Here is an 18,420-nt window from a genome sequence, read left to right as displayed (position 1 = left end):
TGTCAATGTGTGTCTTGTTATGACACGGCTTTTGTAACTTTATTGTTGTGGGAGCTGCCAGGCCCTCACTATTTTAACAAATACTGGCAAAAAAAAAAAAAAGTTTTTGGTTTCAAAAAGCACACCCTGCCACCAGTAATATAACAAAGGCCCTGCAGCCCCCTCCAAGGGCCCACCTCAGCACAGTACCTGCCCAGAGCAAATCTGGAAGGGGGGCGTGGGTGCGGACGGGGGCTCCATGTTCTTTGCAAGGGCCCTCTCCAGTTTCGTTATGCTACTGATTGCCACAGTGGTTCCTGGGACTGAATAAAACTATTTTGTGTGCAATATGCTCCTTGTGGAAGGGCAGAATGCAATCACTCATAGCTAAGCCAGCCGATAGATAAATAGAAGTTTAATAAAAAGCAAAATGTCTTTAACGCCAGACTTAATTAGGGACCCAATTCTTAAAGAAGGTCACAAAAGTGCACCCATGGTATAGGTCTTTGAATTTTTGGTTTTCATTAATTCACAAGAACTTACATCAGTAGATTAGGAAATCATACTCCTAGAAAATATTTGTGAACTGTATTTTAGCACGAGCAAATAGGCATGTGTAGATTTGCTCATGTGAAAATCTATTGAGCGTTTAACAAGTTCACTTTCTCCCCATCCACTTTCTTTCACACCCCTGGAAGAACTTCTAATTCTGTCCTTGTCAAGAATACATTTCCAACCTTTCTTATTAAGGAAACAGATTAGAAAAGAGCTGGTGAAAATCCTTAAAATATGCAAGTTAGTAGGTTTGCAGACTCAAAGGCATTCCAGCCCTAAACTATTGCTTACTGCTTCCTCCTGTCCCAGTATGCAGATCTGCAGAAAGGTTGCAAAATAAGGAAATTGCTATAGTATTCAAGCCCTACCGTAGTAGTAGTCCTGGCATATTCAGAGAGGCTATTATCAGAGCTCTTAAATAATGAGATTGTTGCCATAATTTGTCATCGCACTACATGACACCAAAGGGACAAGCAGACTGTTTTACATGACAAGCACATTTAAGAAGCAACCCGTCCCATGGACAAGTAGATATTTTATGAAATTCCACACCCTTGCCAGCGATATCAATGATTTACTCAAAATAAAATGTTTAAGTAAAACTTGACTTTATTGTTGAGAAAAGTGATATTCTCCTCAAGTACTGAATACACAGCAATAAACGATTTTGAATAAATGACTTCAGGTACAGTAGTTTGGTTACACTGGTCCAAAAAGAAAGTTGCAGCATATGTGCACATCCTTCTAGTTTGGCTGTATGTGGAAATAACTATAGAAACACTCTGTCAAAATACTGAAGACCAAAATAGAGTCTGGAGTTAAGAAGGTAAATCTCTACTTACCAATTAACTTCTCAATATTTTGGTCCTCAATATTTTGAATATAATATTCTGAAGTAAAAATTAAGTTGGAGTAGCTCACTGTTGCAGTAGGAAAAGAAGTATTGATAAGACATTCTGTGCAGTTGCGGCGGGCTGTCTGTTACATGATGCCTTGTCTGCTTCCAGCCTAATTGGTTCTCTTCCCTTTGTCTTGCCTTACTAACATACTCACTGCACATATACACAACCCAAGTCCAATGACACACTCCCAGACACAAACACCGACTGCACACCGAAATAGCCCCATCGAACAGACACAACTAGACTACAGATGCATAGACTGATGCATCACATATTGCACATAAAACAACCCCATGCAGAGACATCCCTTGAGACATACCCCCCCACACAAACACCCACTGTAGATAGACCCAAGCACTCCCTGTTGACAGGCACAACTCCCTACTCCCCTCCCCCCATAGACTGAGACACTTTCAGACACACCCACTTCAAATATACATGCCCTGCACACACACATCCTGCACAGAACTCCTGTAGACAAAAAAACACACCCCCTGTAGATTGGCACAGAGAATCACCCCAAGCACTGAGATTCTGTCAGGTGTGGAACAACATATACAAACAAAAGGGAATCGTGCATGCTCTTGAAATGAGCTCTGAATGGGGCTGTTCTGTTGCCTTTAAACGGACCACATGACAGACTGATTCTTTTGAAGGGTCTTAACTCTGCTATTGTGACTAGCAGTCAAACTAACTACTAATCTGAGACCAGAGCCTGGTGTTTCTTGAAAACATAAGTTGAAATATATCGCCTTATGATGGGGGTATATTCATTGGATCTTAGTACTTACATTAACAAATAATTGGAGATTCTTGGGAATAGAGGTTGGGGGCATACAACCATGCAACAACTCTGGTGTGAGAATGGTGAAACCAATTGGGAAAAGTTGTGAAAATGTACATAAAACTTTTATTGGGGTTATACTAAGCCATACAGAAGCAGTCAACTCATCATAAAACATGTGTTTTTTGACAATATTGACAATCTTCTTAAATGTTGGTGATAGCAAATTGAATGCAACTGGAAAGAAAAGTAAATTTATGATTTTGTAGAACGCAATTAGTTTTACAAAACTGTACGCAATAAATGCAAGATGACTTTTTAAACAATGAATTTATATTAGTACATAAAAAGGTCAGTGATTGCAATTAGAAGACCGACTCCACACATATTGTAGCATCCACATACTGCTAATTTGCATGTAATGTGAAATTGTGTGTCCGTTATGGGTGCTATTGAACAAGGTGGGTTTGAGTCTCTGAAGATAAACTGGTAATACACAGGTGTATCTACTCATCCTTACAGAAGGCCTGTTAAGGATAATTGCTCAACATTTAGTATAAATACTCTAATTGACACCAATGTTCCACTCCTGCTTTCTCTCCAAATTAGTTTTTTTTGTTCATATTCACCATTTACTACTAAGGGTTGGCATAATATATATATATATATATATATATATATATATATATATATATATATAAAATTAAAAATATATATATAATAAACTAGCCAACATTGGTGAAGTTAAAAGAAAATGCTTAAGTACTATTTGATGGAAATTTTGCCCATGTGTACATCATTTTCCCTCTTGGCATATTTCTACAGTTTGTAACTTCCACAACCACCAACTTGTTAATTGTACATCGCACAAACAAATGTTCAGCGGCTGATTGCACAACAATCTTTAAAGCAGTTCTACTCAAGATGTAAACAAAGAAATGCATAAAAACAGAGTAATTAAAACGCACCCTTTTTTCTTCATAAGGGAGTTCTGATTCATTGACATCTTGATGCTGGTTTTCAGAGTCACCCGAAGAAGTCTCCTAAGAGAAAGGCAGATTATTTTACAGGTCCGAAAACAACTTGTTCGTCAACAAGGATGAAGTCAATCGACATTTTAGGAACATTCAGATCAGTGCAAAAAGAACATTTGAAATCACTGAAAGCAATCACTTTCTACACAAGCATGTCAAACTAATTTAATGTGCCCTGTGTGGATTACGCTTCACATTTAAGTATGTGAAACAAGCAAAAAGGAAATAAATGCCTGGCACAAAAGTGTCTCTGGTATGACTGACAGAAATACCTGTTAACATGGTCTCTGGCCTATGTACTCACATAAATTTTAGTAGAACATAAGGCAGTAAGCTTACATCGTTATTTACAAACTATATCACTGAACAGACTTGGGCTACATTGGTGCCCTTTAGTCACAGCTGCCTCGTGGACTCGAGTAAACACAGACACCAATATTAAGCTCAACTCACGAACACAAGGCAACATGTCCTAACATGTACTGGCTCCCATGAAGTTCGGGTTCTACTTTGCTGTTAATTGGTTCTGGCGTCTCACAGTGATTCAATGTATATATGCACTCTGCTAAACTTACGTGCTTAAGGGACTCCATGTTTTACCTACAACTTTCAAGGTGGTCCTGCTCTCTCTATCGAAGAGCAGGAGAGGTGGAATGCCTAAAGTATGGAATGGATTCAAGTGGAATCCATGCAACAACTTTATGACAATCGCTTGCCTTTTGTCATAAACACCAAAGTTTGATCTTCTTGGAATTATACTGCCTCACCTCAGCCAAGAACCTCCTAGGACTCCTTTGTTCTAAATTTCGAAAACACCACCAACTTGATTATTAAACAACCTTGTTCCCTGTCCTCCTGCAATCCTAAAATCATTAACCTTGGCTAATCTCAAGACTACTCACCATATTAGTCACCACCCACTGAATTGGTTAGTAGTATCACAAAAGTCAAAAATAGGGTGTCAATGGCAAATTTACTCAAATGTTTTTGCGGTTTACAGGACCACAGGGTTCCCAGAGCAAGGTTAGAATTAACTTAACACATTAGCTGGGTGTGGATACCAGTTAAGGACAAGCTGATCCCACAATTGTTGCAGCAGGACTGGTTGTTTTCAGTAGAAAACATTGACACTCAATCTGACGCAACGGAGTACCCACTGAACAAAAGTGTAAAAGACAACTGAGAAAATCTGTGACCTTTCACAAGGTTAAAAAGACTCCAGAATGATTAAAGTTGAGAAAACTTGACACAATCAAAATATAGGGAAAATTGTTGTTTTCAAAGAATCTGTTAACCTCTTGGTTTAGCAGTTGCTTCTCCTTGATTCTCATACCGAAGTATTCATTGCTCCAGAGCACATAATACTGGAGATGTACTCCATAAAGACTTCAGTCCGCTGGGCCTTGCCAACTATGCTCATAGTCATCAAGTCCTTAGCTTGGTAGGCAGCTAAGCTTTCTGTTCAAGAGAAGGTGCCCAAGCATGAATTATCTCAGAGTGTAAGGCTGGTGCAGGGGCAGCCAACTAACAGCAAACTCCAGTTCATGCAAAGGTATTTTCCGGGATGGTGCAGTTTTACAAACTAAAGACAAATTAGAGGCTACTGGCTCGAAGGGCCAGCATTAATTTTGCAAAGTGGGCATTAACATAATGACAAACCAATTGGTTTTCTTTAAATAAAATAAAAAAAGACTCTTGCAATCACAATAGCGTGCACTTCCTGGACCTTTCCACCCCTTTCGCACGCTTTGGGGTGAAAGGCAGGAGACGCTTCTAACTGGTCAAATTGCTTTGCAGCTTGACCCCAGATATCCTGTCAAGATCCTCAGGCTGCTTGGAAACCACAAGCACAATAGAGAAAATTTGTGTTGAACGCACAGATGTACATTCAGAAAGGAAAAAAGGGTGTAGGAGCAGATAAGCGCTGTGCCACACTTGTTTTGAGAGGGATAGAGGAAATAACCAAAACCCTGTACAAATATGCACACAAAAGGTATGCAAGGAATCCAGTTGAGAGGCTTGAAAAATGTTACAAAGTAGACCCTATGGGTTCTCTCCCATTGAGGGGTGCAATCAAAGTGGTCTTTCCTGCCACATCTAAACTCAGCTTCCACCATCTGTCGCTCTACCACAGCATTTACCACCTGACACTTATGGGCAGATCACAGTCCAATAAAGACATTTCGTAGAGCATGGTCAAGGTTGTGACTTTTACAAACAGCACTGTTAAAGAGCAGCACAAAAATGGTAAAGTATGTTATTTTGTTAATTCATACTATTTCGAAAGCATAACCAATATTACATTAAAAAACAAAAATCACCCTAACTCGTCTGTTAAAGCTGGTGGGTCGTGAAAGTTTGCTTTAAAAATTGGATTGTGGTTCTACAAAAGTCTGGAACCACTGGATTAGCTGGTTACAAACGAGTACAAAAACAATGGTCTAATTAAAAAAAAAAAAAAAAAAAAAAACACAGAGGGCACATACAAATACATAACACGAAATGAAGAGTGCACACAAATGCTAAGCTCAAGTCTACAAGAAGCAGCCCCGTTGCTGTATAAAGTAAAGTAGAAGTGGAAGTCCAAAAGGTGGTGTGTTCATTCCTATTTGAATACCAGAATAGAGGTAGTGTTCCAGCTTGCCGGAACAACAGAAAGCAAGATTTTTTAAGAACACCCCAAGAAAGACTGTTACAAGGAACTCTTTGTCGACCACTAGAATACAGGTAAAAGGGTGCTCAAGCAGCGAAGTTGGCAAGGTACTTTAAATAATTAAAAAACAAAATTTAAAAATGTTTGGGAAAAAAAAAATTCAAGAGTAACAAACGGGCCTGATTAGAGTGTAGGGATTTATGCCCTTAACATACAAGTTTTCTGCACCTACCTTTGAGGAGAAGTAAGCTTAAAGCACAAGTGATTAAAGCAGGCAGTCCCCAATATCAGACTAGCTTGTGGCTATCTCAGAAGGTACCGTATTCCTTTCTACAGACAACCAGGGCTTAGCCTATCTTTCTGAGTTAATGTTCAGGAAAAAAGGTTTAATAACCTTAATCAGTCTCCATGATGTTTATCATTTTTAGTCATATCGTTGATGGGTTTACCTAGACAGAAGCTGGTCGGCAAGAATTAAACCGATTCATAGCCTCCGATATAAGAAAGGGCAGAGTCTAAGACATTAGTGGAATCCAATCATTTTTGTACAAGTATGGAAGCGGAACAAGGCAAAATGATAATTTTTGTTAAGGCCTAATTAAGGTGAAGAGCAGTCCACAAAGATATAGGGTTGATACAAGCAAAGACATATTGCTGGTGATGACACTGCTTCCAGCTTTTAATCAATGTTCAGATGTGGGTAGGTTTCTGCGAAATTGCTGCCACAAAATGTTCTAGAAAAGCTTTTGTTATGAAAGTTGATAGGTTCTATAATAGTTTCAGGGGCATCAATGGTTTGCTCAACAAATACACTTATTCTAGATTTATGAAGCGCAGAGGACATGGAGGGTGTGGCCGAGCATCACAAGATGGCAGGCAGATAGTGCTGAGACTTCGTCGAGAGAGCCTGACATCTGACAGCATTGTGCATCTGACACCGTGCTGGTGACTGCTATCTGACATTCCCCAGATACAACCGCCACCACCCAGGAAGTGATACATAAAGCATTCTTTGTGCACTTCCAGGTCCTTTACCAAACTGCGTTCCATTTCAGGCAGATCCGGATCCCAGACTACTTATTCACTGTATTGTTGCCAGCAGGACCTGCTCAGGACAGAGACTCAAGACTTTGGACTACTGTGGATGACTCAATGGAATTTAATCTTCCTACAAGAGAGAATATTCAAGACTACTTTACACTTAAACAGAAAAATAGGAACAATGCCTGTTTTCTCCATTTCTCTCTGTAATTGCACTGTACCCACTCACTGGGGTCCTTGAGAAGGAGGAAAAATATGAAATGCAGAACACTAGTCCTTCAAACAGGCAGTTTACACAGACATTCTACTATTTGTTTCTAACATGGAAACCGCTCTACCTTTACCCCTGGATGTTTAAAAAAAAAAAAAAAAAAAAAAAAAATGGTTTAGTACTCTGATAAGGGAATAAGAAAATAATGATCCCTCCAAACATACCGAACAACTCCTTGCTTGTCCAAACACTACCAAGAAAAACACTTTATTGTGCAGTTGAAGTCTCCGAATGTATTACTCCAATATTCAATTGCTTAGTCGTTATTCAGAATAATATACAACATATCACAACCCTAACTCATCTTGCACTCTTTCATAACAGCAACCAGGCTCTTTAAAACCCCAGACCAACCAGAAAAGATCTCAGATTCCATACCTTTGATTCTCTTGAGTCCAAGACAAAAGACCATTAACTACCCATGCTCGAAGGACCCCCCTGCTTCACCTGCCATTTAACACAGAGTAATATTCGAAACGAAAGTCCCTCTAGCATCTGCCTGGAAAGAAGCAGTCATTCTAACCCCTAAATTTGCTTCAACTGCTCACAAATATCACTCTCCTACCTTCCTTGCTTGGTTGGTTTAGGCAAGAACTGACCTTTACATTCTTAAGCAGTTCTGTTGCCATCTACCTTGATGATAAGTGCAACTGAATATTAATTCTTAATGTTATGACGCATGCCCCTAATGTATATATGTTTTTAGTCAATGTCATGTTATGGCAGAAGTGACGGGTAGCTCTGACCCTCAACGTTAAAACTGACCACTTGCATTTTAGCATATCACATTAATGAGGAGTGAGAAGCCAAAAAAGCTGGGGACCCTCTTCCCACCAAACCATACAAGAAATTTGGAGGGTTATCCCTTCCTCTCTGTACCGTAAGTCCTACCAGAAGTGGATTGTGAGACCATAAAACCTTAGATTTTGTTATTACAACCCTCACCCACAGTTACCACCCCGTGGCATGTTTCATCATCCACTGCACCTAGTATGAGTGGGTGGGCTCAACGCATTTTGTAAGCAGAGGACTTTCTAAACCGATAATCTAGTTTAAATTGTCTGTGGGATCCTCTGTTTGGGTTTTTAATCAAAGGTCCGTTGGCAGATTTAAGAACAGAAATAAATTAATGTAGCCGAGTATAACTGCCAAAACATCAAGATGGGGATCAACATGCTTCAGCCTCTAACTGTCCCTAGGGGTCAACAGGTTTTTTTCAGGCCAATGAAAATCTAATCCCTACTCTATTGTAATTAGTTTTACCATTTGTCTACTGTATTAAAGGTGCGACACACTCAAACGCATACACGCTAGTACAGGCCATACTTCAGGAAGATTTCCTCTATCAGTCTAAAAGGAGAAAAGAAAAGAATGTATCATATTTGTAATTGTCAAAGAATTGTGCTGCATTCAAAGTGTACCATGCTTAGTGTGTGCGTCAAGGCATACACACATGAAATCCCCACACTGCATCTTTCACCGGAGGCACATATTTCATTTCAAAACACATTTAAAACCACAGCACGCATTGCATAATGTGGTTTCATGCAAATACACATGCTCAAACTCCAGTTGTAGTGACCTATACTTTTTAACAATAGCAAAGATTAGCAGAATCGATTCTTAGAGAAATCCAGACAAGTGAGAACCATCTCAAGACAACAAAGCCCGCCGTTAACAAAGACTTTATAATATGAACAAGAAGATGACCGAGTACAAGGACATCTTGACGCAGTGCAAGATTACAAAATTCCAGAAGGATGTGAAGTTCTCATTCAGTAAAATGGATCCACACTCAGTACCAGAGTATAAAGCATCAACAGATAGGGATAATGATCAAACTGACAACAACTCCTCCGATGAAAGGTCATCCGATTCAGAAGGATGGTCAAGTGACAGTGACCATAGGGTTAAATCAAGGCTGAGCAACAGGTGGAGACCACGGGCCCAACCATGGCAAGGCTTTACCAATTTCATGCCTGCCCCTCTATTCTATCAACCCCCTTTTCCACCACAAGGAAAAAAAATGATGCCATGGGGCCCTCCTTTAATGAAATGATGCCACAGGTTCCCACAAAACCGTTGCCCCCCTGCCCCCTTTTATTTAGCAAAAGGAAAGGCTCTCAGAGAAACTAAAATAAATAAAGAGAACAGAGTACAGCAGGGCATGGAAGAGGACAGGGTACACACATGGAGCATGATCAATGCACTCCCGGGACCCAGCACAGGGTCAATCTAGTGACTAACCTTACTTACAAAAGACTCAGAAATCCAACAGAGTACCGAACAGGAAATTGGTCTTTATTCCTACCCCTACCTTGGATATGTTCCACTTTCACTGCGAACTAGCAGCATTCTTTTGCAAACTGCATTCTAAGGCATACTTTAGTGATCAGGATCCAACATGGGGACAGAAACTGGTTTAGGAAAAAAGTCGAACTCATACCCATCTACACATACAACCCCGGTAGAGTTACTAGAGCAGTGGAAGAACTGGATGCTAACACTGATAAAATCCTCAAAATCCAAGCTAAGTAGAAATAAAGGGTCAGAATTAACTGTAGCAGGACATATGCATAATCAAACCTGCAAACAAAGGTGTGGGGCTTGTCCTCCAGACTACCACTGCATACAGGACACAGTGCTTAAGGCTACTGACCGACCAACAAAATTACAGGATGCTAGACAGTTCCTTCTCCTACACATGAGAAATCAACCATGTGATGGAGGTGGCTGAATGTGGATCAGTAAGCCTGAACTTTTTTTTTTTAAACCAAATACCAATCCAGAAACACCATGCTTTTATACCCACCCTAAGATTCATAGAAAGCGCGACCTACCCGCTTCCATGGAGGCCGATCGTATCACAGATTGGGTCATTGTAAGAACCACTGTCCCAGTTCTGTTCTCAAGTACCTACCCTGGTATGTGTTACAACATACAATATTGCTTCAGATCGTGTCAAGAAAATCATCAAGAAAAACTGGTGTATACTTCATACAGGACCTAGAAAGTGGGACTACCCACTTTTTTCACATAGGAGGGAGAGAAGCCTAAGGGATACGTTAGTACACACAAGACCCAGGGATACGAGGAGGATGATTAACACCATTCTGGGGGTAGTGAGGTATTACCTGTGTGGACAGTGTAACATTTATCATTTGACATCCCTCACCAAAGAGTTAGTCATGACCATACCATTTCTCTGGCAACTAACGAGACACCACCTGAAAACACCAAGCATGTCATACATATAAAAACTTGCCCATGCAACCTTAAGTACATAGGTATGACAGCCTGCAAGGTCAGGATTAAGGTATGCAAGCACAGGAGCAATGCTCGCCGCAAGCGTGATGCTACTAAAATGGGTGAACACTTCATTACTAGATCACACTCTATACAGGACCTCAAATGTTTCGTATTGGAACAATTGGAAGGGGAGAACAGGCACACTGAGAGGATCCTCTTTGAGAAAGAGCAACAATTGATTTATAAATTGTCCACCCATAAACCACGATTAAACTATGACATTCCTTGGTGGAATGTACTATAGAACAAATAAGTGTCTATAGGTTCTGCATTGGGAATATATTGATGCACAGGGATAATTTCACAATACTACACTAATCTTGCGACCACCATTAAGAACTATTGGATTAATAAGGAAGAAGGTGTTCTGACAATATGAAAGGGGGTAAATGAGTGAGGAAGAGAATAGCCGCCTCCACCCTAGACTTGTTAACTATAATCACCTTGATGTTATACCATTATGGAGCAGTACAGAATATTGAACATTATGCACTTTACAAGAGGCATATGGGTTGACGTCTTCAAAAGCATCAAAAAACATTCCTAAAGCAGTTCAATCACCCTGGTATTACTATCAAGTCAACTTAGGAAAAGTCAAGTCAACTCAAAAGAAACCATTGCAAGTGAGCCGACGCACAACCAGGGTAGGACTACCTTTTTCACCAGGTTCTGCGTCGTGACATTTGTTTGAGTGCACAGTAGCTTGACCACATCTATGTGTGTCTGCTATGCACAGAGCATGTGCAACCTAACGCACAACATACGTCTACCCTGAAGCAGGGAGACACGTCAGGATTTCCTCCAATAGGGGGAGGTATATCAAGACAGGAATGGGCAACATTCAAGGCCCAGGTAGTCCTATGCAGGTATAATGCAGGAAGAAATCCCTTGGCAAAGGGAGTTTCAGGGGCATAATTAATTATGGAGGGTACCAATGGCATTGCGCACCACACGCTTACTATCTTGATTATTTTTTACATTCGTAGTGAAAGACTACAAGGATGTCCTCCTCCGGAGCCTTTTGGAGCTAGATGCTATTGACTAAAAGCGCAGATCACTACGACTGGATTTTGAGCATGTGTATTTGCATGGAAACACATTATACAATGCGAGTTGTGCTTTTAAATGATGTGTGCCTTGTGGTGAAAGTCACGGTGTGGAGATTTCATGTGTGTGCATGCTTTGACACACGTGCAAAGGCACACTCTGAATGCAATTACAAACCAATGGGGTTACCCAACAAGTCGAATGACCCAGGTAAATATTGGTGCATGTAACAGGCAGTCCGCCAGATCAAGCAGAAACTTACATAAGAACAATAGTAAACAAATTAAAACAATACGAAGAAAACTATGAAGTGCTGGAAAAGGTGCTCGTGAAATAAGGAGTCAAGAAATATTTTGTAATCTTAAACCTCCAATTCGGCCTTTAAGGAGCAACCATGTACTTTATACATGATGTAAAGACTATTTATGTTTAATACAAATCAAATTGTGTTTATGATTTGGAGTATCTTTGCCTTTTTAGGCTCAAGCGCACAAAGCGCTCTGTCCCTGGTCTAATCTCTCTATGGGCTTTTAGCCACGCCCATCAGTTTGGTTGGTTCGTGGGCTTGTCTTTTAAAGTTTGCTTAATTTCATTAGTGAAACTCATGCACACGTCATGCCTCTTCTAGTGTTCGAGCGCACCGAACAACTACTGAAAACATACGAGGCTCAATGTTTTCCGTGTGGTTTCTGAACTACTTTTTCTCTTTATTTCATAGGCAGTGCGATCTCACTGGGCAGTAATTGAGCGCTTTGCATGACACTGACCCAGTTACATGGATAATTTCACTTCTGCCGGTTACATCGATAATTGCATTTTTGCTAATACGTTTCACTGCAGGCAAACTTCTGTTTCCTTTTGTGTGTCTGCTTTGCGCTTATGGTGGCCGTCAGCTCGCTTATGTGAAACGGTTTTACTTTTCAGTTTGTGTGGCAAGAAAAGTCCTGTGAGGAGTTTAAAAACGCTAATAGCTCTAACTCATGAAAATGTGAGACCCATTACGTTGCAAATGCTTGTTTCCTTTATGTCTCTCCCTGGCTGTTTCTTTACATTATTTTAATATGGCCAGCACTGTTCTTGTATAAGTTGCTGCTTGATTCGGGGGACAACCTATTTATATGTATCAACACTTTGAATGCAGAACAATTCTGTGCTGTTAACATATGATAAGTTATCTTTTCTTCGCTCCTTTTAGACTAATAGTGGAAAATGTCCTGAGGTATTGTATGTACTAGTGTGCATGCTTTTCAGAGTGTGTGAGTGTTGCACCATTGATACAGTAGACAAATGCTAAGACTAAACACAGCAGAGTAGGGATTCGATTTTCATTGGTCCTGAAGAAAGCCTGTTGAGCATTACGACACATAGTGAGGCTGAAACATGTAGGCCCCCTCTTGATATTTGCGCCATTATACACAGCTACATCATTTTAATTCTGTTTTAACCTTGTCAAAAGGACCTCGGATTAAAAAAACAAAAGGAGGCTGCGCGTTACAGAGATAAAGGGATACCCCTCCAATTTTCATTTTATGATCTAACAGTTGAATTTTGGATCAATCCACATGTCATAATTGATTGAAAACACTGGGCTGCACGACCTTTTAGAAATAGTAGGATGGAAACCAGATGGATTACCCAGAATTAAAAAGCACAACAGTTACTCTCATATATTATAAGGCCGATGACAGAACGGATTATTCGTGCCGAGAAGCATAAAAGCCTTCAGTTTTAAGGTGAAACTCTGTTTTCCTGGAGATAACAAAATACCAACTGGACAGGACCCTTGAAAGTGGTCTATAAAAGAATAGAGGGGGAAGGCAAAACAATACTGCAGGACTACTGATCAACATGTTAGAAACAACCTCAAAACAGACAATCCTAATTTACCAACCTGATGATAAAACCAGGCATTATTGAAGTCATTTCAATAAGAAAATAATTCATACCATGTTGGATGTCGCAGACAGGACAAAATACGATGGACTAATTGAAGAAATTTCAACTTGTAATTACTGTGAGCCCCACTACAATGCACTGCTTGGCTCGTCCGTACCATTACAGACAGGGGCCAACCATGTGCAAACTAGTCTTGTCCCAGTATCTGCCACCTGCCTTATAGCTCCTTCTTCCAAATCTGTAACCATCATACATAAATTTTGAACCAGTTTCTCAACATCAGCTGCATCAGGATTATTAAACTGAAAAAGTACAGTATTTGTCAAACACGTCCGAACTTGCCAACCAAAACTGATTAATAGTCCCACTCACTCAGTGAGAAATCCATTCCTGGTATTCTACGTAAGCGTCTTCAAACTCGAAAAATACACAAGAAAGTTCACATTGCTGTAAAGGTACTGTAAAATATTTTTCACTCTGGTCAAAAAGCGGTTCCCCGAGTTAAACACTAACCACAGGAAATAACCTTTAAAACACATCAAAAGTTTAAATCGCAACATTCAATCTTTCCAAGATCAGTATACAGAGCACCATTAAAATTGGAAACACTTATTTACAGTGCATCTAAACAGGAAAGTGTTTGAATGATGTGCATTTATTTAAAGGGGCTATAAAAAGAACCAAAACATTATTCGAAAACCACACACACAACTAAGCTTTCCCGCAAGGCAAGAGGCGTAATATTCCAAATCAGACTGTTCATCACGTCAGACCCCTATTTCCGGCAAAAATAGTAAAGTATACGCACATGCTGGAAGTTGCCAAAAGTAACACGGTATTGGATTTAACGTCAGGAAATTACGGCGGGCCAATCAGCCTTTTGAGGTCTTGAATGTGTAACGGCAAATGTGTGGAGCGATCTGGCCAGACGTTAACGCCCACTGGCTTTGACAGTTGTAAGCAAGGCTAAAGAGAAGGTGCTCTCGAAGTCTATGATAAGAAATGGCACAGTGAGACTAGAAGAAAACCTTCTGCACAGATACCAATAAAATATATAAGTTCCTAAACTACTGCAATATCATCGTTGGGTCAGGACTTGGAGGGTATTTAACATTGCAGGGAGAGTGATGTTCCTGTATTCACACTGCCACGTTAGTAATATGGGATCCCCAATGCTGAAAGCATTACATTCGGACACTGGACCTGAAATTCTCAGAAAGAGATTAAGGCACGAGCGCATTTTTAACAGTTTGATTTATAAGTTTATTTCACCTAATTAGGACCACTTATTTTTCACAATCAATAAAAAATATAAAACCATATAAATCTGAGAACTTTTCCGGGAGATAAAGTGAGCTGTGCAAGTTATATGCACTTAGTAAAACACAAATTAATTAACCGTATGAAATGCAGCGTTGTAACAGCAGAGGCTGGAAAACGTCAGCTTGATATGTAATTCATTACCCCGGAGGAAAGCTAACATTTTACAAGAGCCTGGCCCAAGAGTTTGAAATGCTAGCAACCAGACTCTGGCTATTCCTTCATTATAAAGCAATTCATCCTCCTTAAAGCTGAATTGATCGGGTGTCAGTTATTTTTGCAGAGAATGCGGTCAGAGAAAGGAGAAGGTGTATAAAAGGCCCTTTATTGTTAGTGAATGGTGAAGAGATTGTGACATCGCTTCCCTTATGTGCCCATTGTAACACTTAAGCCAAGGTTGATGACAGATCCTCCCGATGAGGTTTTTTCTGCAACACCCCAAAGGGGGGAAGTGTGACATTCGCGTTGAGAGCCATTTATGTGCCAAAGCCACTGTACGAAAAGCGGCTCACCTGCTTACAGCACTTAGGGGCGGATAGCACACTGAAAATAGAGACCATAATAAGAATGAAAGAAAGGGGCGGAGCCAGGAGAGCCATGGGAGTGGCTATGTGCCCACGAATACTTCCAGTTGTTGATGGTGTGTAGTGTCGTGGGGGAGCAATGACCCGGATTGACAACTACCACTACAGTGAGGGAGGGGGCGCTGGGGGTTAGATTCTTCCTCCCTGGCCATAAGTGGCCTGCTAAGATACAAGTGACACCCCGAAGTGATATGGGCAGGAGTTAGAAGTAAGACGAGAAGAGCTGTATTTAGATTGCAGTTTAGTTCGGTGGCCACGCTGACAGCTTTAGGGGCTTCGATAGATAAAGCGCAACCGCATCCTCCTGGGTTACCCGACACTGACTAACCTGGGTGCCTTCCTTCGGCATGTCCGTGGCGGCGGCTGGCTGTTCCTCAGGATCTTGCAGTGGTATGGTGTCCATGGGCACCTCGGGCTCCCCCCGCGGCTCTTGGTCGGCCATCTCGAGATTGCAGAAAATGAGAGCGGAGATGAGCTCCCGTGCGAGCAGGCTGCGGCGCGAGAGACTCCGCGCTCTAAGTAGGGGGCGGGGGCAGCAAAAGAAAGGGCAGCGGGTTGAGCTCCACGCGCTACAAGAGGAGGAAGCGCGCGCCCGCCTTCCAGCCGGCTTTTCCAGCGCTTCCCACCAACCAGAGACTGAAGCCGGCTGCCGTAATTCTCGCGAGAGTTGGGAAGCGCTTTAGCCAAAACATACAAAAAAAACAAAGGCGCTTCGCCCGCGCACCCTCTCTTTACCAGGGAGGTTAGAATGAGAGCAGCAAACATAAAAAATAGACAACACGAGTAAGTAACTACAACCAGCGCTTTCCTTTGTGAATATAAATGCACGTGATAATACAAATGCAAAGCTGTAGCTGCTTAAGCATGCAGGTTGCCATATTGGAGTGGTACCTAGTCATCCTGGCCGTCAGTTTTGGGGCGGCCGCTGTGAGAGAAGTTCAAAAGTACACACTCCTTATATTTATGTATGATAGTAAGCACTTCCGTATCTGTTTCAATTTTTATAAATAGCACACATTTATAATAAGATAAACGATTCTCCAGAAAGAAAAAAAACAACTTTCCTGCTGAGTTTTGGTTAATTTACTTAAAAAAAATATTTTGGACCACCTTAACATAAATCGCTGTCGCTTTTACCCAAGTCACTCAGAGGAATCCTGACGCGTTATTGTTTTCAAATGTTGGCAACACTTCATTCTCAACATGACAGTTGTGTTTCCCATTGCTATTACTATTATTATTTTTGTGCTTTTATATCGCCCGATATCAGAGTACTTTACATTAGTACTTTTACCAACAATCAATGCAAGAGAGCAATAACCCCTTCGCTGCCAGTGTTCTAACTGTGTCTGTCTGCCTATCCGTGCGAGTCCGCCTGACGTCAGTGGGAGACAGAGGCATACTGCTGCTGCCTGCACGTGTGCGTCTCCCGTCTGCCCCTGTCCCCCACCCCTCCCCCACTCCCCGAAAAACGGTGTTACGCAATGCGAGGAGAGTTACAGTCATAAACTCTCAAGCAGCATGTTGAAATGCATTTTAATGTACTGTAATGTTAGATAAAGCATTCCAGTGTTTGTTTAACTGTTTCATTTCCCCAGTGGAAGGAAAATTTGTATTATTGAATAATATAATAATTACCTTAAAAACACAGGTATATGGACTTTATAGTTAGATGCGATTTTCCACAATGAAAGGAAATTGTTGATTATCATGAATCCCTGTGTGTAAAGTGTTATTTGTATTTGTTCATAGTAACTATATGATATATAATCACATGTAATATATCACTTTTATATGTAACATATTAATATGATGCATATAAGAATTCATAATGATATAATAACATGTAATGATTAGGAAAAATCAAATAAAATGTATGTAATAAAGACAAATAACCCCAAGATGTCAGACTGGATCCGAAAAGTTTTCCTCAGCAGTAATTGTGTGTTTAGAGGTCGTCATGCAACTCCATAGTTATGATGTGGACTCAGTCAATATAGTTCCTTCCCTTGATGCGCTGAAATCAGCTTCTTTTCTGCGCAGCTAGATGCATCTGGAGAAGGAGTTCCTCTGGCCATTTTTGGCCTTCACTATTTTCACAGTATTTTTTCGTGGCATTGGAACAGTGTACATGCCTACTGGCTTTAAGCCCTGTGTGTCATGTGCTTGGCAGATGTCATCACGGACCCCCACTCTGCATGTGCTGCTTTGGCACCCACAACGCTGATGACTGGAATAAGTATCGACAACTGAAGCCTGAGACGTTTGTAGAGGGCGCAGGCCGGTATAATTTCACGGCCTGCCGCCCGCGTGTCTCAGGAGCCGCAATAAAACATGCACACATGCGCTCTGTGGTTCGAGCGCAGAAAAGACCTCGCGGCCCCGCTTCCGTTTATTTTTAAGTCCCTCGCTCCGGACTCCGTACTTCGTCACGGAGTGGGGCAGTGCGCACAAGTAGCGCCCGGGAGGCTCCTTACATCCCCCCTCCGGTTTTAGTACGTCACAACCAACACCAGAACAAAATACAAATCACCCAAACCAAGAAGAGAAGACAGCGAGAGAGAGGGAGAGAGAGAGAGAGAGAGAAAGATATATATATATATATATATATATATATATATATATATATATATATATATATCATCAACAGTCCTCTTCAGCACAGGAAGTCCTTCAGCCGCTGGCTGGGATGGGGGTTCGGCCGCATGTGGTACCTGGACTGTCCATCTCCGGGCTCAGACCTCCCTGCAGGCTGCTCGTCAGGGGAGCCGACTCTTACCGGGACATCATGGCCCAACTCCTCGGTTCTTCGTGACTCTTCTGTCGACCGACCTGACTGCGAACCATCCCCGGTTTCAAACTCTCCGCATTCTTCCTCTTCTCCGTCTCCTGTGCCAACACCCTGTTCCGAGGGTACCACCTTCTGGAACCACGAAACGTTCCTTGTCACCTGCCGTCCTCCTCTCGTGGAGGTCACCATGGTCCCTACGATGCTCTCCACTCTCCAAACATCGGGCTCGAACGGGGTGCGAAACTTCGATCCGG

At 41.4% G+C, this 18,420-nt stretch overlaps 1 protein-coding gene across 1 annotated transcript in view; it reads right to left on the bottom strand.

Moving 5' to 3' along the window:
• The window catches only part of SMARCA5 (SNF2 related chromatin remodeling ATPase 5), a 413,986-nt gene extending 397,970 nt beyond the window's left edge, over positions 1–16,016 (bottom strand). The window contains exons 1-2 of the mRNA XM_069242595.1: positions 15,704–16,016; positions 3,189–3,263 (exon numbers count right to left, since the gene is read on the bottom strand). Of these exons, the coding sequence (XP_069098696.1) occupies positions 3,189–3,263; positions 15,704–15,817 (189 nt within the window). The 5' untranslated portion in view covers positions 15,818–16,016. The remainder of the gene's footprint in view (positions 1–3,188; positions 3,264–15,703) is intronic.
• Between the last annotated feature and the right edge of the window lie 2,404 nt (positions 16,017–18,420).

Source organism: Pleurodeles waltl, chromosome 1_2 (genome assembly GCF_031143425.1).
Source record: "Pleurodeles waltl isolate 20211129_DDA chromosome 1_2, aPleWal1.hap1.20221129, whole genome shotgun sequence".
Taxonomy (NCBI): domain Eukaryota; kingdom Metazoa; phylum Chordata; class Amphibia; order Caudata; family Salamandridae; genus Pleurodeles; species Pleurodeles waltl.
Note: the sequence above shows the minus strand (reverse complement) of the source record. Positions and strands in the feature narration are given on the sequence as shown.